This window comes from Emys orbicularis, chromosome 16 (assembly GCF_028017835.1).
Source record: "Emys orbicularis isolate rEmyOrb1 chromosome 16, rEmyOrb1.hap1, whole genome shotgun sequence".
Lineage (NCBI taxonomy): Eukaryota > Metazoa > Chordata > Testudines > Emydidae > Emys > Emys orbicularis.
In genome coordinates, this window is record NC_088698.1 from 9,005,034 (window position 1) to 9,027,855 (window position 22,822).

The 22,822-nt window shown below is 47.8% G+C and overlaps 1 protein-coding gene across 1 annotated transcript in view; it reads right to left on the reverse strand.

Annotated features, from left to right (window-relative positions):
- The window catches only part of FBXO21 (F-box protein 21), a 34,782-nt gene extending 19,153 nt beyond the window's left edge, over window positions 1-15,629 (reverse strand). Inside the window, exons 1-4 of the mRNA XM_065417813.1 lie at window positions 15,448-15,629; window positions 11,847-11,982; window positions 10,568-10,662; window positions 1,383-1,504 (exon numbers count right to left, since the gene is read on the reverse strand). Coding sequence (XP_065273885.1) covers window positions 1,383-1,504; window positions 10,568-10,662; window positions 11,847-11,982; window positions 15,448-15,629 — 535 coding nt within the window. The remainder of the gene's footprint in view (window positions 1-1,382; window positions 1,505-10,567; window positions 10,663-11,846; window positions 11,983-15,447) is intronic.
- Between the last annotated feature and the right edge of the window lie 7,193 nt (window positions 15,630-22,822).

Below are 22,822 nucleotides of genomic sequence, written 5' to 3' on the forward strand. Positions count from 1 at the left end.
TGCTGGCATAGCTATGGCACCACAGCTATGCCTCTACAGTTCCTGTAGCATAGAAATGGCCCGAGGGTAAAGGGAAGGGAAAAGTTGTTTGTTGGTTGGAGAGCAGAATAATTAACTAACTGAACAGAGCCTACATCTTTGTGAACGGAGGAGCCACAAGTAAGGTTGCCGATGGTCTAACCACACAAACCCAAACATCCTTGCCCCGCCCCTTCCACAAGGCCCCACCCCTTCTCCGAGGCCCCGTCCCGCTCACTCCATTCCCCCCCTCCCTCCATTGCTCACTCTCCCCCCACTCTCACTCACTTTTACTGGGCTGGGGCAGTGGGTTGGGGTGTGGGAGGGTGGCTCCCCGTCAGTGGCGCAGCGGGGCTAAGGCAGGCTACCTGCCTGCTCTGGCCCTGCACTGCTCCCAGAAGCGGCCAGCACATCCCTGCAGCCCCTGGGGGGGGTGGGGGGGCAGGGGGCTCTGTGTGCTGCCCTTACCTGCTGCAGTTCCTGGCCAATAGGAGCTGCTGAGTCAGTGCTCGGGATAGGGGAAGCATGCAAAGACACTTCCCTCCCCCTTCCCCCCCTGCCCAGGGGCTGCAGGGACTTGACGGCCACTTCCGGGAGAAGTGCAGGGCCAGAGAGCCTGCCTTAGCCCCACTGTGCTGCCGGACTTTTAGTGGCCTAAAATCTCCCAGATTGGCTTCAGTAGCCACCGGGAGGTACAGCCCGATTCCGGGAGACTCCCGGCGAAACTGGGACAGTTGGCAACCCTATCCAGAAGAGACAATGGAAATCCCAATGGCCTGGGAGAGTCACACCCAAAAGACAGCCAAAAGAAGGAGGAGACTCCCCCTACATCTCTGCAGGAAAGCAGAGCAAAAGCCGCAAGTTGGAAAACAAAGGGGGAAGGTGTCAGGTGTCTGTATTAAGAGCAGGGTACACTGAAACAGGAAAAGATTCTCTCCTGGCACTGGGAAACAAAAGGGGAGCAGGGCATGGAACCATATCCTGCCTCTCTCGTGCTAACCTAAAGACTTTCAGACTCTGTATTGCACGTGATTAATCAATAGTTACCTTGTTCTGAAAAGGCTGCCTGGTGTCACTGCAGATACTTCCTCAGAGCACTGTCTCCTAAAGGGGTGGCAATGAGTCTCCCCCAGGACTCTGGCTTAGCTGGACTCACTGCAGGGAGCCCCGGAAAGAGACAGGGATGGCTGGTGCCTGAAAGCCCAGTTTCTGAGTTGTGGAGGCCACAGCTCTGCCCCGTGGATCCTTGGAGTCTGTCACACTGCAGAAACACTCCCAGGACACGGGTTTCAGGGTAAGGCATAGACCAGACCTCGTGAATCCATCACAATAAACCATGAGACTTCTTTCAGGCCAATACTCACCTTCCAAAAATGACAGTTGGTCCCCAGGTCGTTCAAGATATGCCTTCAGATTTTTTAAAATATTCTGTTGTCGTAGAAAGTAAAGAATTTTCTTTGCATAGTACTTCCAGGTTAGACACTTCCTGTAGAATTAAACATAAAAACGTAAAGGCCCTATCACCTACTAAATTAACAAGTAATGGCGGAATCTCTGCAAGCCCTGTTGTTTCAAAGATCTAATAACCATCAGGGGATGTTTAAGGAGGTGATCTTGAATGCAGTCAAGGCATACATGGTTAGGGGCTTTAAATGCCAACAGTTCCAATTTACAGACACTCTAAATCACATCGATCAGGGTCACCACTGGCCTTTGCCAATTTCCTCAAACTCTTCTGTTCCAGAATGTTAACAAGTGGATAAGTCCAAGACCCGGAATAGCAAAGCAGAATTCCATTCGTTTTCACCATAGTTTTATTTCACCCACTATTACTGCCATGTGTTTATTGGACCAACTTCTGATGATAGAAGGTACAAGCTTTCAAGCCTCAGAGTGTCTGAACTAAATACAAGTTGGGACAGATTGCTAAACAAATCGGGTTCTGCACGCTGTAGGAAACTATTTAAAAAGAAATGGGCAATTGATGGTTAGCAGGCAATGTGGTGTGTTATAAATTGTTGTAATGAGCCATAAAACCAGTGTCTCTATTGAGTCCATGATTTTTGGTGTCTAGCAGAATTATGAATTTAAGCTTCCAAAAATCGCCTTTTGAATGTGTTCTGCAGATTTCCTTTGAGGACAAGGACTGAGAGGTCACATATGGAGCGACTGCTTTGTGAAAAATGTTCGGCCACTGGCTTTTATCATTTTTCTGTGAGTTCATTTCAGAGCATAGCGATTGTCTGGTTTCACCTACACAATTGTTGTTGGGCCATTTGATACACTGGTTGATACATGACAAGGTAAGTGTAGGAGCCATGAATCTTGAAAGGTGTGTTGTGGGGTGTATCGATCATTGTAGCAGTGGTGGTACATCTGCAGGTTTTGCATCTGTTGTTCTAGCAGCTTTGAGTTGGCGTGTCATGGTTGGTGGGGAGCTTGCTTCTGATGAGCCTGGAGAGGTTGGGGAGTTGTTTGGAGGCCAGAAGAGCAGGGTTGGGAAAGATTTCTTTGGGGATGTGGTTCCCATCAAATATGGATTGTAACTGTTTGAGGATACCCAATATGGGTTCCAAAGTAGGGTGACAACTGTGCAGTCAGTGGGTTTTTCCCTTCTGTATTGAAGCAGGTTCTCCCAGGGTATCTGGGTGGACCTTTCCATGATGCAATCTACTTCTCTGGTGGAATGCCCTTCTTTAGTGAAGGCAGTTTTAAGTGTGTTTAGGTGTGTATCCCACTTTCCTTTCTGAGCAAATTCTGTAGTATCTGAGTAACTGGCTGTAGATACATTTCTTGGTGTGTCTGGGGTGATTGCTGGATCTCTCAAGGCAAGTGTGGTCATCTGTGGGTTTCTTGTATAGTCGTTTGTAGGGTTCCACTGTTGAAGCTAATCATGATGTCCAGGAAGTTGATGTTGGTGGGGGAGTGCACTAGGGAGAGTTTGATGGATGGGTGATGGTAGTTGAAGTTATGGTAGAAATCTATGAGGGAGTTTAGGTTGTCTGTCCAGAAGATGAAAATCATTGATATATCTCAGGTATATCATTGGTTTCATGGTGCATTTTCCCAAAAGTTCTTCCTCAAGGTGGCCCATGAAGAGTTTGGCATATTGGGGAGGCATCCTAATATCCATGGCTGTTCCTATGGTTTGTACAAAACGTCTGTTAAATGTGAAATTGTTGCAGGCGAGGATGAAATGGATGAGTTTGATGCTGCATTTAGGGTGGAATTCTGAGTGTTGTAAATTACGTTGTGGGTATCTAAGGCAGGCAGCAATGCCATCATTGTGAGGGATATTGGTATATAGGGAGATGACATCTATAGTGGCAAGGATGGCGTTCTCAGGGAGGTTGTTAATGTTGTGGGGTTTCTAGAGGAAATCAGTTGTGTCTCAGAGGAAGGTGAAACTTATGACACACAAGTGGTTTGAGGATGGTTTCTATGAGTCCTCATATTCCTTCAGGAAAAGCGCCATGGCCATTTAGGATGGGTCTGCCTAGGTTCCCTCGTTTGTGTATCCTGGGAAGCATGCAGAAGGAAGGTCCCTGGGTTTGTGTGTGATGAGATTGTAAAGTTTTTCTTGGAGCTGTTTGAGGAAGGATTTGATGGTATCATTAAACTCCCGTGTAAACGGTGGTGTGGGGTCTTTTTTGAATTCTTTACACTCGGTAGTGTCTGAGGCCTGGTCTACACTAGGAGTTTATGTCGAATTTAGCACCGTTACATCGAATTAACTCTGCACCCGTCCACACCACGAAGCTATTTAGTTCGACATAGAGGTCTCTTAAATTCGACTTCTGTACTCCTCCCCAACGAGGGGAGTAGCGCTAAATTCGACATGGCCATGTCGAATTAGGCTAGGTATGGATGGAAATAGACGCTAATAGCTCCGGGAGCTATCCCACAGTGCACCACTCTGTTGACGCTCTGGACAGCAGTCCGAGCTCGGATGCTCTGACCAGCCACACAGGAAAAGCCCCGGGAAAATTTGAATTCCTTTTCCTGTCTGGGCAGTTTGAATCTCATTTCCTGTTTGGACATCGTGGCGAGCTCAGCAGCACTGGCAACGATGCAGAGCTCTCCAGCAGAGATGGCCATGCAATCTCAGAATAGAAAGAGGGCCCCAGCATGGACTGATCGGGAAGTCTTGGATCTGATCGCTGTGTGGGGCGATGAGTCCGTGCTTTCCGAGCTGCGATCGAAAAGACGGAATGCAAAGATCTACGAGAAGATCTCTAAAGCCATGGCAGAGAGAGGATACAGCCGGGATGCAACGCAGTGCCGCGTGAAAATCAAGGAGCTGAGACAAGGCTACCAGAAGACCAAAGAGGCAAACAGACGCTCCGGATCCCAGCCCCAGACATCCCGTTTCTAAGAGGCACTGCATTCCATCCTAGGTGCGGCCGCCACCACTACCCCACCACTGACCGTGGACTCTGAGGATGGGATATTGTCGACGGCCGCTTCCTCGGACATGTTAGCGGACGGGGGAGATGAGGAGGACGAGGCAGTCGACAGCGCTTACAACGCTGATTTCCCCGACAGCCAGGATCTCTTCATCACCCTTACAGAGATCCCCTACCAACCATCCCCAGGCGTTAACCCGGACACAGAATCAGGGGAAGGATCAGTCAGTAAGTGTTTTAAACATGTAAACATTTATTTTTAACAGAACAGGAATATTAACAATATTAACAATGGGTTTTTCATGATTAGTTTGCCCTAGACGCTTCACGTTTCAGTCCTTGGCAGTGCAACTACTGAAAAAAAATCTAACAATGTCCGGTTTAGCATGATTGTTCTGCCCTAGGTGCTCTACTGTTTAGTCCCTGCCAGTGCAGCTACAGTAAAATCCGGTCTATATGTCCAGGGATAGAGCAGAAATCCTCCTGGGACATCTCCACGAAGCTCTCCTGGAGGTAATTGGAAAGCCTTTGCATCAGGTTCCTGGGGAGAGCGGCCTTATTGGGTCCTCCGTGGTACGAAACGTTTCCGCGCCAGGAGACAAGCAAGTACTCCGGGATCATTGCCTTGCAGAGCATGGCGGCATACGGCCCTGGTCTTTGCATGCTTTCCCGAAGTATCCTTTCTTTCTCCGTCTCTGAAATCCTCATCAGAGTGATGTCGCTCATGGTGACCTGCTTTGAATTAGGTAGGGGAATGTTAGTATTGGGACTGCTTGCCTGTTCCTTTACAGAACTGTAACCGGCGGTTTAAAGCCACGCGGTGGAGGCGGGAGAGGGGCAGCATACAGGGATCTTTCCCTGGGACAGCCGCGAGGGGGTGGGACAGGGGCAGAGTTCATGCTTGCCGGATTGCTGGCAGCAGGAACTGGCCAACGCTAGGAGCATTGCTTTGAACGTGAAAGGAGGCCAGTGCTATTATTAAAGTTTTAAGCAGCCACAAGTCTACGGCTTACCATGTCGGCCTGCTACACAAATTCCGCTGTCCTGCCCCGCTTCTCTGATCTGCACTGCAAGACCCCAGGCACTGAATGCGAAGGCCGAAAATTCGACCTTGTCCTGAGTGCACATGTGATAGGTGCTGTGCATGGTCTTGTTCACAGAGAAAGACTATGTTCTTTGTTCACAACTAAATTTATCTTTCTGAGGAATTCACTCCCTTTTACCAATCCCACAGCTGCGACTGTCTCCCGACCTAGCCTGGCATCACACTCCCAGAGGCTAGCGCAGATTAGGCGTAAGAAGAAGAGGACACGGGAGGACATGTTCTCGGAACTTATGGGCTGCTCCCGAGCCCAGGCAGCCCAGCAGACCCAGTGGAGGGAGAACTTGTCCCAAATGCACCGATCACACATGGAACGGGAGGAGAGGTGGCGGCAGGAAGACCAGCAGGCGACTCAAACGCTGCTTGGACTAATGAGGGAGCAAACGGACATGCTCCGGCACCTTGTGGATGTTCTGCAGGACCGGAGGCAGGAGGACAGAGCCCCGCTGCAGTCTATCTCTAACCGCCCTCCCCCGCCACAAAGTCCCATACCCCCCTCACCCAAAGTCCCAAGAAGGAGGGGCGGCAGAGTCCGTGAAAACTCTCACTCCACCCCTGCAGACTGCTCAAGTACCAGAAGGATCTCATTCCCCAAAATTTGATAAGTCCTTTCCTTCCCGCCTCACCCAAGCCCCCGTCCCAGTTTCATCCCCCAGTTTCATGTGTAGTTGCTAATAAAAAATACGTTTCTATTAATTACTGTTTCCATCATGTTCTTTTAGAGGAGAGTCTGTCTGAAGGGGGGGGGAAGGGGGTTGGTAATTGGACAGGACAGTCACCTTTACCAGGGTACAGAGGCGGGGGCAGGTTCAGCAGCAGGGCACACACACATTGCAGTCACTAGTTACCCTGGTCAGTCTGGGAGGTGGTTTTCATGTTCTGTGTGTGGGGGGAGCTATGTGACTTTGTGGCGGGGGAGGGCGGTTAGAGATCTTATGCAGCGGTCCTTATCCTGGATCACAGAGCCACGCAGCAGGGGATCTGTAACCATCCTCCCTCCTCCCACAAAGTCACATAGCCCCCACACACAGAGTCCCGAACAGGAGGGGTGGCAGGCTCCGTTGAAACAACCAGTCCACCACTGCGGAGCCTGTCATTCCTGGAGTTTAGAAGCGTCCTTTGCATCACTACACTACACCCGCTCCCCACCACAGTCTGCGTCCCAGGTTCAACACTTTCCCGCGAAAACAGTAATAAAGAAAACGGTGTTCATTAACAAATTTCAAGTGATTTTATTTTTAAACCTGTGTTGGAAGGGGGGGAATGGGGTATGTAACTGGAGAGGATACTGAACATTTACCGGGTAAAGAAATGGGGGCAGGTTCAGCTTCTCTGTAAACAAACTTAATAGTCACAGGTTACCCTGCTCACTCAGGAACCTAGCTTTCAAAGCCTCCCGGATGCACAGCGCGTCCCGCTGGGCTCTTCTAATCGCACGGCTGTCTGGCTGGGCGTAATCAGCAGCCAGGCTATTTGCCTCAACCTCCCACCCCGCCATAAAGGTCTCCCCCTTGCTCTCACACAGATTGTGGAGCACACAGCAAGCTGCAATAACAATGGGGATATTGGTTTCGCTGAGATCACAGCGAGTCAGTAAGCTTCTCCATCTCCCCTTGAGACGGCCAAAAGCACACTCCACCACCATTCTGCACTTGCTCAGCCGGTAGTTGAAGAGTTCTTTTTCAGTGTCCAGGGCGCCAGTATAGGGCTTCATGAGCCAGGGCATTAGCGGGTAGGCTGGGTCCCCGAGGACGACTATAGGCATCTCCACATCCCCAAGAGTTATTTTGTGGTCCGGGAAGTAAATACCTTCCTGCAGCCGTCTAACCAGACCAGAGTTCCTGAAAACACGAGCGTCATGAACCTTGCCCGGCCATCCGACGTTGATGTTTGTAAAATGTCCCCTCCGGTCCACCAGTGCTTGCAGCACCATTGAAAAGTAGCCCTTTCGGTTAATGTACTGGCTGGCCTGGTGGTCCGGTCCCAGGATAGGGATGTGAGTTCCATCTATAGCCCCACCGCAGTTTGGGAATCCCATCGCGGCGAAGCCATCTATGATGACCTGCACGTTTCCCAGGGTCACTACCTTTGAGAGCAGTAGCTCAACGATTGCGTTGGCTACTTGCATGACAACAACCCCCACGGTAGATTTGCCCACGCCAAAGTGGTTCGCGACTGACCGGTAGCTGTCCGGCGTTGCAAGCTTCCAGAGGGCTATGGCCACTCGCTTCTGGACACTCAGGGCTGCTCGCATCCGGGTGTCATTGCGCTTCAGGGCAGGGGACAGCAACTCACAAAGTTCCATGAAAGTCCCCTTCCGCATGCGAAAGTTTCGCAGCCACTGTGATTCATCCCAGACCTGCAGCACTATGCGGTCCCACCAGTCCGTGCTTGTTTCCCGGGCCCAGAATCGCCGTTCCACAACATCAACATGACCCATTGCCACCATGATGTCCTCGGCGCGGGGTCCCATGCTTTGTGACAGGTCTGTGCCACTCTCAGACTTCAGGTCCTCACCGCGCTGCCGTAGCCTCCTCGCCCGATTTCTCAGCATCTGCCTCTGGGAAAGGTGGATGGTAAGCTGCGAGGTGTTGACAACGGCCATAACTGCAGCGATGGTCGCAGCGGGCTCCATGCTCGCAGTGCTGTGGCGTCCGCGCTGTCACTGACCAGAAAAGTGCGCGAACTGATTTCCCGCCGGTGCTTTCAGGGAGGGAAGGCGGGAGTGACGGTTGGATGACGACAGTTACCCAAAAGCACCCTCGACACATTTTTTTCCCCAGAAGGCATTGGGGGCTCGACCCAGAATTCCAATGGGCAGCGGGGACTGCGGGAACTGTGGGATAGCTGCCCACAGTGCACCGCTTCCAATGTCGACGCTTGCCCCGTTAGTGTGGACTCACAAAGTCGAATTACTGTCCTTAGTGTGGACACACACGTTCGACTTTGTAATATCGATTCCACATATTCGATTTAAGTAAAATCGAACTACTCTCGTAGTGTAGACATACCCTGAGTTATCTGTTTTTCTCTGTGATGTACACATCACAACATACAGACTATCATGGCACCCACTTTGTCTGCTGGTTTGATCACTATCTGGTGGCTGGGATTTCAGGGAATGTATAGCTATCCAGACAGTGGTAGAGATTGTGGCGGATATAACATTTGATGAGGATTTCAGAGTCAATTTTTTTTTCTTAAAGCAATTGATGTAATGATCCAGTGTGTGGTTTTGTCCGTTGGGGGGGCATCCAATCAGATGGTTTTTTTTTTTTCTTATGGACTGTCAGTGGAGTTGTGTTAGTTGTGAGTAGTGTTGTCATGGAGTCAGCAGAAGATTTCTTCTAGTTCTCCACATGCTAGTAAGGTATCAGGTTCTGTGGTGAGGCAGAAATTCAGTCTCTTGGAGTGTACAGATATTTCAGTTCTGGTAAGGAGTATTCTTGATAGGTTGATGATGTTGGGTTGTCGTTCGGTGTCCATGTGTTTGGTCATGGTGTCTTTGGTTTCTCCCGGAGGTGGTATTCTGTGCATTGTGGAGTTGTGGTAGTTGATTTCACTTTTTGTTTTTGTGTTGGATGGCTGTCAGAGTTGGGGGTTTTTTAAGTAATTGTTTTGTGTTTCCTGCATGATCACTAGTAGGTCTCCTGATTTTTTTTTTCTTCCAATGTGTAGGAGCATATGATGATTTATTGTTTGAGATGGTCTCTTCTGGAGTATGTAAGGTACAGAAAATGACTTCTCAGTTTTCTGAGGTCCTTCTACAGAGCTGTCCAGCGTATATGAAGTTGTATGGAGTGGTCAGAGGGTTACAGATGGCGAGTCCTCTGGAATGTACTGTTTCTTACATTTGCTCAGAAAATAAATGTCTCTGTTCAGTCTGGCTTCCTTCTTCATGTTGTGGAGTTTCCATTGAAACACATTTGAATTGCTTCCTTGAAGAGAATTCCCTTCTCTTCTTCCTTACCCCCCCAAGCCATGGACCAGGCAACTCTTCTGCATCCTGCCAACTGAAAGAATCAAATCCCATAATACTTTATCCTCCACTAATTAATCAGGATGCTCCATAGGGACAGCCACTTTATTGGAACATTTTCCAGGGAAACGATTTAGCCTAATGATATTGAATGGCAAGGACTACAGCTCAATCAGGGTGTAATTAGCATGAATTCTGCTTTATGGGAATGCATTTGGCGAGTGCAAAGACTCAAATTGTGTTTAACCAGTTGTCAAATATGAAATGAAAGCCATCATTTCAACACAGAAGTAACAAAATAAATGTGAAGAGAAAATTAAATGAATAGTTTCATTCTAGTTTATGTCTTTTCAAACAGTCCCTTTAATCAGGACAACAGGCTACCAGGCAACATTAAGAGAAATCTACTGTCATTTCAATCACAACAGAAGCAGCACTCTACTGTTTATATGCCACTAATAGCACAGAAGTGTAATGGACCCTTGTTTGAATGATAATGCTCACCTCTTCACCGCTCCAGAGATTAACAATGGCAACAAAAATATTTACACAGACAAGACCCAGAGGTGTATTGGTTTGTTTCTACCTTTAATTTAAGTGATCAATGTAACACGCTTGTATTTATACAATATAACCAAAGAGTGCATTTTGTAGTGGCTCAAACAAGCTGATTTCAGGACAAAAAAAGTTGTAAGCTGCACTTCCCTACCAAAAACCAGAAAAGCAACAAAAGGACTACAAGTACATAGTGCCAAAAGCCATGCTTATTGTAGAATATTTCAAGTGTTTTCCCTCTGGAAAGTTATTTCCATTAAGCTTGCTCTGAAGTTTAAAAACAAAGAGACAGCTACTACCTAAGGGAAAGGAAGGTGAATATCAAGATAAACTTCATAATGCTGAGATTTATTAGGCTGTGACATTTATCTATTTTAAATGAGGGAGGATGAAATGAGCCTGAATTTGACCGGAGTGCATTCAGCACTTTAGGATTCACCTCCACTCAGCAAACATGAAATTAGTCTTTTCCACTTCCATTTCTAACTCCTTTAATTTTTCTCTCACCTTCCTTCCATGTTAAGGATAGACATCAGCTCGTCCTCAAAAAAATGACCCGGGCACCCAAGAGTCTCAAGGTCACTGAAGCCATCACAGGGGACCTGCAAACAGAACACTGTGTTATACACTACTGAAGAGTTTACTTTCTCAAGCAGAAATAGGTAATTTCAAAGAAGTTTCAAGACCCTATTTAATACTTTGTGTATACAAGTGAAATTGAACTGAAAACAGATTTTCCAGGCCTGGCAACTGAGAGTTCTCATTGGAGGGTGCTCATCTATAGTACTAGGCCTCCAATAATTCAAGTGACCTGAAGTTTTGCAGTCTTCCAGCTATGATGAAAGATGCAGCTGAGTAAACATCAATGACCAGCCATGGGCCCCAGTAAACAAACAACAGGGCAGTAATTCCTGATGTGGGTGACATAGTGGTCCTGTTAGTTTTACAGTGTATGTAAAAGTTCACAAATGCTACAGAAATGGACATGGAAAATACTTATGTTACTTTTACTTACTGTAAAACATAGTGCTTTGTGTGTCTATTGATTATATCCATATTATTGCTTTAAAAATGTTGGTCTAGCCCCAGTACCCTCCACTTATGAGAACACATTGTCACACAATCTATAAAAATGGCAGAGCCAACTAATCTGAAAAGAATGAGATAGCCGCTTCTGAAGGATCAGTATGTTTCCAACGTCTGACTTTCTCAGCCCTGTGCTGATTGCGGGGGCGGGAGTAGGAGCAAACAGACAAAGTCCCTTGACATCACCTTCAGTCCACACCTGTCCCTCCTCCCTTGCCTTATCCCCTTCCTTTCCCTTTAGCGGTTCCCCTCCTAAGTAAACCCACCCAACGGGGAAAAAATCATGGAACTAACATGCCATCTACCACCATCATATTTTTCACTCTGCTTGCGTGTTACACCCTTTCCCCCACCCTACATCCATCTGGTCTATTTGGTCAATAGTGTCTCATTGTTTCCTCGTACTTCCCCCCATATCCATCTGTTCTCGCTTCTCTTGCACTTAGATTGGAAGCTCTATTGGACAGGGACAGTCTTCTTGTTCTATGTTTGTACAGCACTTTAGCACATGAGGTCCTGGTCCATGACTGGGGCTCCTAGATGCTACTGCAATACAAGTAAATCATAAGAATAATGGCTAGAAGGAAATGTAAAATTCAGCCTCAGAGCGAGAAGACGACGACAAGAAATATGAAGTAAGAGATACTAGTGCACAAACGGCTAGGTTATTTTCAAGTGTATAATAAATTAGAAACCTTACATGTTCTGAGAAGAATCTTTTGGAGAATGATGCTACAATTCGTCGAGTTTCTAAGCCGGCATTGTGCCGTGCTTTATATTCCTTTAGCCAATTGACGTTGTCTGTATGGCTATAGTACTTCAGTAGTGATGGCCACCTATATAACACACACAGAACAGGTTCAGTGGTTAATACTGCAGCCTCCACAAGACAGTTTAATATTGTAAAATATGTTACTTATTGCTAGGCAGTTAACCATCTGTGACTTGAGTACCTGAGACTAAGTCAAGACAAGTTATATTTTTAAAATTCATCCACATACTGAAGTAAAAGAAGCAGAGTATAATTCCTATTCCCCTCCAGTCTAATTATTTCTGGTTAGATCATAAGAAATTACAGTAAACACAAAGTAAGCATTACGGGAAAAAGTGCTGAAGAGGCACAGATATCAGAGACTTGAATGGGACTTATGTTCCTAAATATCTTAGGCACTTCTGAGAATCTCCCCCTAAAGCTTTACAAAATAATTTTAAGTCCTCAGATCAATAAGAGAATAAGCTTATAGCTTTAAACTACATATATTTTCTAATATTAAAGACAAAACAGCTTAAAGGTGACATTGTTCTCAACTAACAGGACTTGAATTCATTGCCCATGTTTTTCCTGCTACAGCTGAGATCTCTAACTAAAAGGGTATGCAGAATGTAGCTCTGGATACTGAGTTAGGTGTAAACAATGACATCAACTATTGCAGGAAAGTCACAGAATTCTGAAATCAGATCTTACTAACGGCTTTTGCAAGTACTTTTAAAGTACACAAACACACACAAACTTAAAGATGTACCTGTTTTGATCAGCCCTTCAGTTTGAAAGCTAACAAAGCACGAAGCCCTTCTCACCATCTCTAAGCCACAAAATGTATTTGAAATGAAAGGTCAACTGCAACTGATATGTCTCAGGCTAGTATTGACAAAAGCACTTTTCCCAATAAACTGGCATCATTTGAGACACCTGCTCCGTGGCAGCCCCAGTGTAAGAGAATAGGAACCAGCACAGCGATACCCATGACTGCTCACAGAAAATCAGCTGCTTAATGAAAGTGTTTAAAAGATGAAGCAGAATTGCACTCAGTACAGCTGGAAATATTGTGTGCGGTTTCTTAAGATAAGAGGTTACTTGTAACTTGCTGTAATTTTTAATATTTATTTTTAAAATTTTATCAGAATGTTACAGGTTTTCATGCACCCTTGTTTCCTGTCACAAATCTGAAAAGTAAAAATCTAGGTTTTCCTCAAGCAATGACATGACTTGCCTTAAATAAAATATGTTCAGATTCTTAAAGTAATGAATGACATGTTTTATTTCTATTTAATAGATATTAACCAAGTCAATGTGTAACTAATACTGTTTGAACTAAAACATATGGAGAATATTTTAGTATTAGTTAAAAATAAGGCTACCCTGAATTTGCTGGCACACAAACTCAGAGGCTAGCCAAATACATTTGTATTTCTATAGTACCTTTCATTTTAATGGATCCCCAATTACTCACCCATGACTAAAATGCAGCCACATTGCAACAATACTAACAACTGTTTATTTTAGGATGGTAAGTAAAGAATAATTTGTCCAACTAAAATTACAGGGAGAATTTGAGAGAGATAAAATGTAAATACTCAAAATGGAATCTGGCCAGGATTACAAGGTCAACATCTAAACTCTTGCCAAAAGTTCTATTATCAAAGACGTGGATGCTACTGCAACATGAGCATCTACTAATCACTCACCATAATCAATTTCAAGAATGACTCTGAACCATTCTAAAAGTTCAGGCTTGCTCCTGAAATTATAACTACTGAATTGATGAACATATCTGGCTACCTATCCAAAGTCATAGCTTGCTGAATTGATGAACTAGCTATTGTTCAGTAGCCTCCTTCACAGGTGGAGAAAGAAGAGTTTCATTTACTAACCTAAATTTTAGAAGCCAGCTGGCAGTTAGAGAAAGCAACACAATTTATCTTTTTGTGCCAAGAAATGAACAAAACCAGGTAGCAAATGAATTTATTCTAATCTAGAAAGCCCAGTAGCTTTAGTGAATTACAGAGATTCATCTAGAGATTTATCACAGATTATATAGTGATTTTGAGCCCTTGGAACAGTACATTGTATATTCACACTGAAATTTTATAGGCGTTCAATTTTATATGTTAAAAATTAATTTGAGAACATTTTTATCTGTTGAGTTTATGATTGCTGAGAAAGTGAAACAAGCAGATGTAATCGATTGCACTACCCAATTTGGCAGCCCTCAAAACTAATTTTATTGACAATAGCTTATACTGAAAGACTTCTGAACTACACACATACTTATCTATTTCGACCGATGCTCGTGATGGGAGTGACTGACAACGTTATTTTCCTTGTTTCACCAAGCTAGAATCTCGAAGTTGGGTTCACTTGCTCACTATGGGTTACCAAATACAGTAATGGATAGGGGTGGGATGGGGCAGGGCAGAAGAGTTCCCTAATTAGCCCTTTGTCCTTTCCATCAGAGGTCAGCAAAAGATATTTTACAAGCTTTGGTAGTTGTTTTGAGCTACAGTCTTCAGATGCAATACACATTATGGACTCCCAATTACAAAAACAAATGTAACATTTCTTATGTTACTAAAAGGGCATTCGTCTATATGTACACTTCTTCACATGACAATCACGTTGAGTACGATGCTTTTGATTCAGAGAAAATAGGGTCACCTAAGAATAACATGTTCTGTTTATTGGATTTTATCACCAAAATTTCTGGAGTGAGTTGCACTGAGTCACATCCATCTGACAGGTGCATCATTGCCCTCTAATCTCTCTCTCTCTCCCCCCCCCAAACTAGAGCTGGGCAAAAAATCTCCAGCAAATAGTAAACTTGCCAAAAATGCACTTTTTAAAACACAGAAACTATTCATTAATTCAGGTCAAATTTGGTGAATAGCTTTGGCAAAACAAAATGAAAAGGAATTTAACTAGAAATTTAACGATTTTTTAACAAATAGCAGCAAAACCTAAAAATGACCCAAAAGGAAATTTAAAAAATAACAAAAAAACAACCACCACATTTTGGGTCCATCAAAATGTTTTGTTGAACCTGAAACAAAAAATTATGGGGATGGAGATTGGCATGAAAAAAACGGAACTAGTGAATATTTTTAAATATGTTTTCCCCAGATTTTTTGGTTCAGTCCCAGAATCAGAAATTATTCACTCAACTCAAGTTTATTCCACATTTCAGCACCCTGGAAGTACGGCTCTGCCCTGGCGCCCCCCGGGTCGGAACTGCCCCCCCCCCCGGCTTTGCCCCCTGGCTGGGTCGGAACCATCACCCCCGGCTCTGCCCCCCGGCTGGGTCGGAACCGGCTCCCCCGGCTCTGCCCTGGCGCCCCCCGGGTCGGAACCGCCCCCCCACTCTGCCCCCCGGCTGGGTCGGAACCGCCCCCCCCGGCTCTGCCCCCCGGCTGGGTCGGAACCGCCCCCCCCGGCTCTGCCCCTGCGCCCCCCGGCTGGGTCGGAACCGCCCCCCCCGGCTCTGCCCCCGGCTGGGTCGGAACCGCCCCCCCGGCTCGGCGCTCACCGGAGGCGGAAGCGCTCCCGCCAGACCTTGCCGCGGGCCTGGCACGCCTCCCGCAGCCGGCGGCAGGTGCAGGAGACGCGGCCGATGTCGGCGGCGCTCAGGACCCCACTGCACAGGATCAGCTCCAGCAGCTCCCCGGGCAGGTCGGTGAGGCCCATCCCGCCGGCCTCCGCCGCCGCCATCTTGGCTGTTTACCTGAGTGAGTGACCCGCGCGCGGCCCCGCCCCCTCCGCAGCGCGGCCGGGACCCGCAGGAGTAGGGAGCGTCTGCAAAGTTCGATTCCAGGAGAGGCGCAGAGCAAAGGTGGGAGGGTGGTGGGGTGACGGGGGTGGAGTCTATAGCAGCTCCACGGGCGGCGCACAGCTTGGCACGCTGCCCGCCCAGCCGCGCCGCGGGGCAGAGGCGTTAGGGGGCATCTGTAAAGTTCATCTTCCCTGAGAGGCGCAAAGCAGGGCGCAGGGCCCACCGACAGCAGGCACAAGAGCTGCTCAGGCTGAGGACTGCAGGAGGAGTTCGCGTTGCCCATTGCATCAGAGCCTAGGTTCTTGAGCTGAAATCGAGTTTTTTATCTGAGTCCGGGTTCTCGATCTGAATTCGAGTTCCCGACGTGAGCCCGGGTTCTCGATCTGAATTCGAGTTCCTGACATGAGTCTGGGTTCTCGATCTGAATTCGAGTTCCCGACGTGAGCCCGGGTTCTCGATCTGAATTCGAGTTCCCGACGTGAGCCCGGGTTCTCGATCTGAATTCGAGTTCCCGACGTGAGCCCGGGTTCTTGATCTGAATTTGAGTTCCTGATGTGAGCCCGGGTTCTCGATCTGAATTCCAGGTCTCGATCTGAGCTCAGGTTCCTCTTTCGATATGTTCTGCTAGCACTAAGGTTGCCAGGCCTCCGGTTTTCGACTGGAACGCCTGGTCAAAAAGGGACCCTGGCGGCTCCAGTCGGAACTGCCAACTGGGCCGTTAAAAGTCCGGTCGGCAGCACAACGGGGGTCAGGGGCTAAGGCAGGCTCCCTGCCTGCTCTAGCTCCACGTGGCTCCTTGAAGCGGCCGTCAGGTCCTTGTGGCCCCTAGGCGCATGGACAGCCAGGGAGGCTCCGTGGCGCTGCCCCCGCCCTGAGTGCCGGTTCTGTAGCTCCCATTGGCTAGGAACCACGACCAATGGGAACTGCAGGGGCGGTGCCTGCGGGCGTGAGGGCAGTGCACGGAGCCTTTCTGGCTGCCCATGCGTCTAGGGGCTACAGGGACCTGGCAGCTGCTTCCTGGGAGCTGCGGTAAGCGCTGCTGGGACCCCGCACTCCTCCCCCAACACCCCAACACCCTGCCCTCTGGGGCTACACTGGCCAAGGACAGCAACTGTGAGGGGGGTGCAGAGAAGGGACAGGCATGTTAAAGGGACTTTTGGGTTGCTGGACTTAAGACCCTAAGGGGAAAGGGACACTGCCCAACTTACTTGGGGGTGGGTCTTTTGCTCCTGGTTTGTGTTTATGAACCCTAGTTGCAGTGTTTCCCCAAACAAATGCTGAGTTACTTCCCTCCTTTTATTAAAAGTTATTGCTACAACCAGACTCTATGCTAGTGAGAGGGGAAGTATTGCCTCTTAGAGGTGCCCAGGGGGTGGTGTGTAATTGTCCCAGGTCACTGGGTGGGGGCTCAAGCTGGTTTTGTGTTGTATTGTTGAAAAGGAACCCCTAGATACTGAACCCGGCCCTTGTTCATTAAAGGGTGGTCACCATCAAACCCCTTTCTTTGACCCCCTTTGACTCCTTCCCAGCCCAGTAATACCTGAGCTCGGGGAATAGGATGACCAGACAGCAAGTGTGAAAAATCGGGACGGGGTGGGGGGTAATAGGAGCCTATATAAGAAAAAGCTCCAAAAATCGGGACTCCCTATAAAATCGGGACATCTGGTCCCCCTATCGGGGAACGTGCCCTGGAACCCCAGTAAACCACCCCTGGGAGGGGAGTATTTGGAATGGCTGAATCCAGCCTAGGGCTCTCTCAGCGCCTCTGCCCTACAGCCCTGGCACCTGATTCCCATTAACATGCAACTGCTAAAAAGATTTGTTTTTTCCTGGGCTGTATGATCTCCAGCTCGACACTGAAGATTACAACCCGTGAATCCACTGCCTGGGCCCTGTCTCAGGCCTCTTTTTCTGGGTTGGCCAAATTTGCCAACTGTATGAAAAAATGGCCCAGCTTTTGGAAGACCCAGCATTTCTCTTACTGCTGTTCTACCTTTCTCAGGGTGGGCTGGAGATGCTTCAGGCTGTGGTTTCACTGGTGATCACTGAACCTTTGCCTGGACTTGCCCTTATGATCCTGTTCTCTCCCCACCTCCATTCATTCTTTCCAGGGTTTTCCAGAGCAGCCTCTTGGATGGATGCATCCTTCGAGATGAGCCCTCAAGAGCTGCTCTAGGAACTGTCCATTCCCCACTTCCTCCCCATGGTGTCGTACACTACTGTACCCCAGCTCAGAGCGCCTTTCCATGGACCTCTTTCTGCACCTCACTCACTCACTCATCCGCCATGAGCTTCCATGGACATTCGGTATCTTTGTTACAGCCCATCTCTCAGCTGTATAGGCACTTTACCCCAGTCCTGGCTCCGTCAGGAGGAGGCTCTTAGCATTATGAAGGGCCCTCAATTCCACCCCCCTTCGGGTTGGCCACAGTTTCTCAAGTTCCCTGGACCCACTGTCTGCCCCTCCTTGCTCAGGGTGTTGAGGGGGGGCCTTTGACAGCGGGGCCTGCAGCTGCACCTGTCCCCTCATTGCTGCCCCACGTTGAATTTTTAACTTGTTCTTTATCACCACTCTGCTCTTGCTCAGTTTCCTCTCTGGGGAGTTGGCGCTGCTGCTGCGCTCACTGCTCCTGCTCTGACGGGGCTGCTTCTCTCTTGTGGGTGCAGTTCTTCAGCCTCCTTCTCCTCTCCGTAGCCTGAACAGTCTCTGCCTCAGCTGACAATGCTCCAGCTCTCAGGGCTAGCGCCTGGTAGTGGCAGGATTTCTGGGTTCTCTTCCCAACTTTACCAATCATGCACTGGGCTAAATTCCCCACCCTCTGAGCCCCACTTTGTAAATAATGAGAGAGAAAACACAACTCACTTCAGTGTCTTCCGAACAGATTTTATCTGACCAATTCAGAGCCGACGATCTTCTCCTCTTCTCAGTCCTCAAGAAACTAAAGTGTTGTGACTCCATCTGGAACAGGAGAGACCGAGGGGCCAGCAGTGCCTGAGGCCTCAGGGATGGCAGAGAATTGATTAAGCAGGATAGGCCCCGATGATCCTAACAGGGGGTCCCTGGTCCATGCTTCAGAGGAACATGAAAGAACTCCCAGGGTCCCTGCCAATCTGCCACTTCCTTCCCAACCCCAAACCTGGTGATCAGTGTGACCCTGAACATGAGCCAAGCCTCTAGGAATAGAGCATTCGCTGTACTGCCTCAGAGCACTGGTCCTTTTCATCCACTGTTCTGCGTGGCCCAAACCTGATGATTCAGAGGAAGGTGAAAAAACACCTATAATGCAGCTGAGCAGTTGTGCATCTGGGAGGCAAAATTTCATCCTGTCCTCTGCAGTTGGCCAGCTGAAGCCCTGAAGCATAAGGATGATTATACAAATTATCTTAGTATTCAGGGCTGCAAGTGAGCTCATTACCATTGGAGCAAGACAGGGGCTCCTCCTAGCTCCTGATCTGGGAGGAGAACAGACTCAGTGACCTGCCCTGCTGGGGTCCCATGGGCTTTGTGGATGGGCGCCTGTCTCTCTCGCTATTGCTGTCATTCACACTCATGCTGTCTCTCTCGATGTAGGCTGAAGATTCTCATGCACTGTGAGGCCTTATGCTCAAATAAATTCGTTAGTCTCTGAGGTGCCACAAGTACTCCTGTTCTTTTTGTGAGGCCTGTGAATTTTCACTATTATATCACAAATGTTACACTGCTCCAGGACATTGTCACAGGGCCCCCCACTCAGCCAGCCTCCAGTGGCAGGTGTGAGAGGGAAAGCAATGGAAAGAGGGAGCCACCCCCTTGTGACACCCAGTGATTCATTGCCAGTGTGATACCACTTTTCAACTGCTCTTAACCAAGGCGGCAGCTGCGTTTCAACCGCTCTCTCCTCCTAAGAGAAACAATTTGGGACTAGTCACCTACCCAGCTCCCATCAGAACTGAGCCCTTCTCCTTCTCATTTACCCCAAGGCCAAAATGTTCAAAATAGATTGCTTAAAGTTGAACAACTAAGTCCATATGTAGGCACCTGAATGAGTGGCTTGGTTCTAAGAGTTGCTGAAGTCTCATTGATTTCAGTGGGAGCTGTGGGTGCTCATCCACTCTGGAATCAGGCCAAAGTTACTTAAGTGCTTAAATATGAATGAGTGTCATTACAGGGCTAGGCACACACAGGTCACTTCTTTACTTCTTACAATTTGGCCCCTTGATCTTTTCCTTGTTTCAGTCTTTTTAATGTTAGTGCCCTTGGTTACTCCCCACATATTTTCTTTCCTGGTGCCCCATTTCCATCAAGAGAGACCTGCCTTTTCCCAAACCAAAACCCTGGATCTCAAGCCCCTGGAATTTAGCAGAGGTTTTGAATCCAAACCTGGATCTGAATCTACTCACCAGCTCCCATCTGTATAATGCGCTAAAAGAAAGTCACAAGGCCAAACATCCCTTGCCCTTGGGGTATTTCAAATCCAAAGCAGAAATTTGCTGGATGGCCCCATCTCTGGTATCGACTCATCATGCATGCGCCAGATCAGGGAGCCTAGGAAGTCTCTCGTACTCTCTCTTTCACCCCCCACCCCCTAGGATTTCTGGAGAATGGATTCCACTGTCCACTATCCCCTTCTTAGCACCTTCACAAGACTCACTGCACATACCCACTAGGAGGTGATGTGCTTTGCTGCCAGGACCTGTCCCCTGTGCTATTGGCATCTCTGGGTCCATTAGAGATGGACCTGAGACCAACCCTCACATTCCAACACTGCAATCTTTGGGGAAAGGGTAGAAATCCAGCTTGGGATCAGAGTTCTGTGCCCCAGGCCCATCTCCAATAGTGACCGGTCCCAGCGACTAGGAAAGCCCTGGTGGAGCTGGGGAAGCAGGGTCTCTCTTGGGGTAACTGCTGACCGGCCTTTGGGTTATTAGCCAGACCGTCCCCGCCCCAGCCCGGGACTGAGGGGCAGGGTGTGGTCCTGACAGAACATCCTGGAGAGATGCGGTCATGGGCATTTTGACACCCCATTAATGAGCTCTGCCCTCTCTGAATTGTTGACCATTGAGATCTCTGCATCAGAGCCCACAACCAGTGCCAATCCCCCTTGGGGCTAGTTCTGCCCTTTTTATCCCAGTTCTTCAGGTTTCTTTGAAGCTTCCTCATGTTTAGGAGGCAGCCCTTTGTCTGTGGTGTGTGACTCCCACTAGCAAACACACTGCCCTGGGGATATGGGGTACTGGATCTGGATTTTGCTGGCCCGAAAGGCTCCATAGGTAACTTAATTGTTTTGGACATCGAGTCCTGAGATGCAAAATTTGGATCTGGATTCTGATCTTGAACTGAATGTCCCCAAAGTACAGGTATGTCAGGATCTGGGCTTTAGTCTTGGGCTTCACTCTATTCTATTCTTATCCCTGCCGAGAGAGAGAGAGAGAGAGAGTGTGTTTAAAAGCAGTTGTATCTAAGTAAAGGCATTTTATATCAGCGGACAGTACAGTAGGCATGGGCAATATTACAGCTACACAGGGATTCTGTCCATCTCACCTGCCCCCTGCCGCCATTCTTTGTGCCAGACAAGTATTCCAGTTCTCTCTGGCATTGACTGCACTATGATTGTTGCAGCTCCAATAATGGATGGTGTCGAATAGACAGAGTAGGCATCTAACCCTGTTCAGTTGAGATGTTTTCTCAGTGTAAGTACCCCCGCAGAGGGCTCACAGTGCAAACAGGGTTATGATGTAATGTTCAGAAACCAAGCAGCCCTGCAAGGAAGTGAGCATCTCTCACAGAGAAATACAAGAGATCTTACCGTTTTCTTTTTTAAAGCACCAGCATTTTCTACTATTGTTAGTCAATGGAGGGACAATGGGATGTAGTGAGGTAGACAGGGCATTTTCAGTGTCAGGAACCCCACAAGAGAAAAAGAAAAACCAACTAACAAGACAGTCCAGTAGATTTAGTCCACTTTTTTATTTTGACTGTAATGCAAACAGGCATAGGTATTTTATTCCATAAAATCAAAAGATTGGAACTATACAGAGAGGTGCATGCTTTAGAACAGTGTGGATACCTCGCAAACAGAGCAGGAGTCAGTCCATGAGAGAGGTGCTGGAGTACATTGTATGAATGGCAGAGATTTTAGCAGCATTGAGAGCTCAGAGGTAGGGGAAACCATGTTTCTGACTGCTTAAAGCACTGGTATGATCAAATACAACACCTGCCCACCCTCACTCCCACTCCCACCCCCACCCCCACCCTCCTTCCTCAGAAAGAAACCTACATTTGAATCACATTTAATGCTACAAAATGTACCAATCTGTCCACCCACCTCAGGAAACACAAAGTGAGAGTCAAGCCGATGCTCCAGTCTTAACTCATGGCGTTGTTTAAAAAATAAACGGAAGGCACAATGATACGAGGGGAAGGCGGAAGGGTCACGAGGCTGAGAGAATTTGGAAAAGATGGAGTTCCAGCAAACACGGGAAAACCCAGGACAGTTAGAGGATTCAGGAAACCTCTATAATGTAGAGCTTTCACCAAACCTTTGTCACATGTCACAAATGTCTCCATTTCACTGTTGCGCCTTTGCTCTTCATGAGACAAGTCATTTAAAAACCTGAGATTTTCAAATCTGCCAAAGGGAATTGGATACCCAGTTCCTTTTAAAATTAATTGGAACAGAGCACCCAAAATCCTTTGGGAGCTAGAAGGATTTCAGCCTGTGTTTCTAACTAGATGGGAGCCAGTGCCATACACCCAGTCCTGCTTGAAAGGCACTCTTGCCCTGCTCCTGGGGAACCACATACAGCCCAGAACTCAGACACTGCCAGAAGCAAGGAGAACTCAATCTTCACCATTCTTCAGGTCTTTTCAAAATATAAGAAACCAGGGTTTCTGAGGGGCTTCCCAAATGGGCCAGAGCTATTTCTTCCAGGTCAGGAGTTGACCCAAACTTGGGAGTTCCTGACATTTGTCTATTTTACAGCACTGTAACCAGAATGGATGTTTGGCCTGCATTTTCTTGGCTTTCAAACCATCACTTCAAGGCTGCACATCAGCAAACTTCATTTAAGGAAGGGTCTGAAATGCAGTCCTACACCAGAGGCATTAGAGTGAGTTTTGTTAATACACCATTCTATACCCCACACAGACATG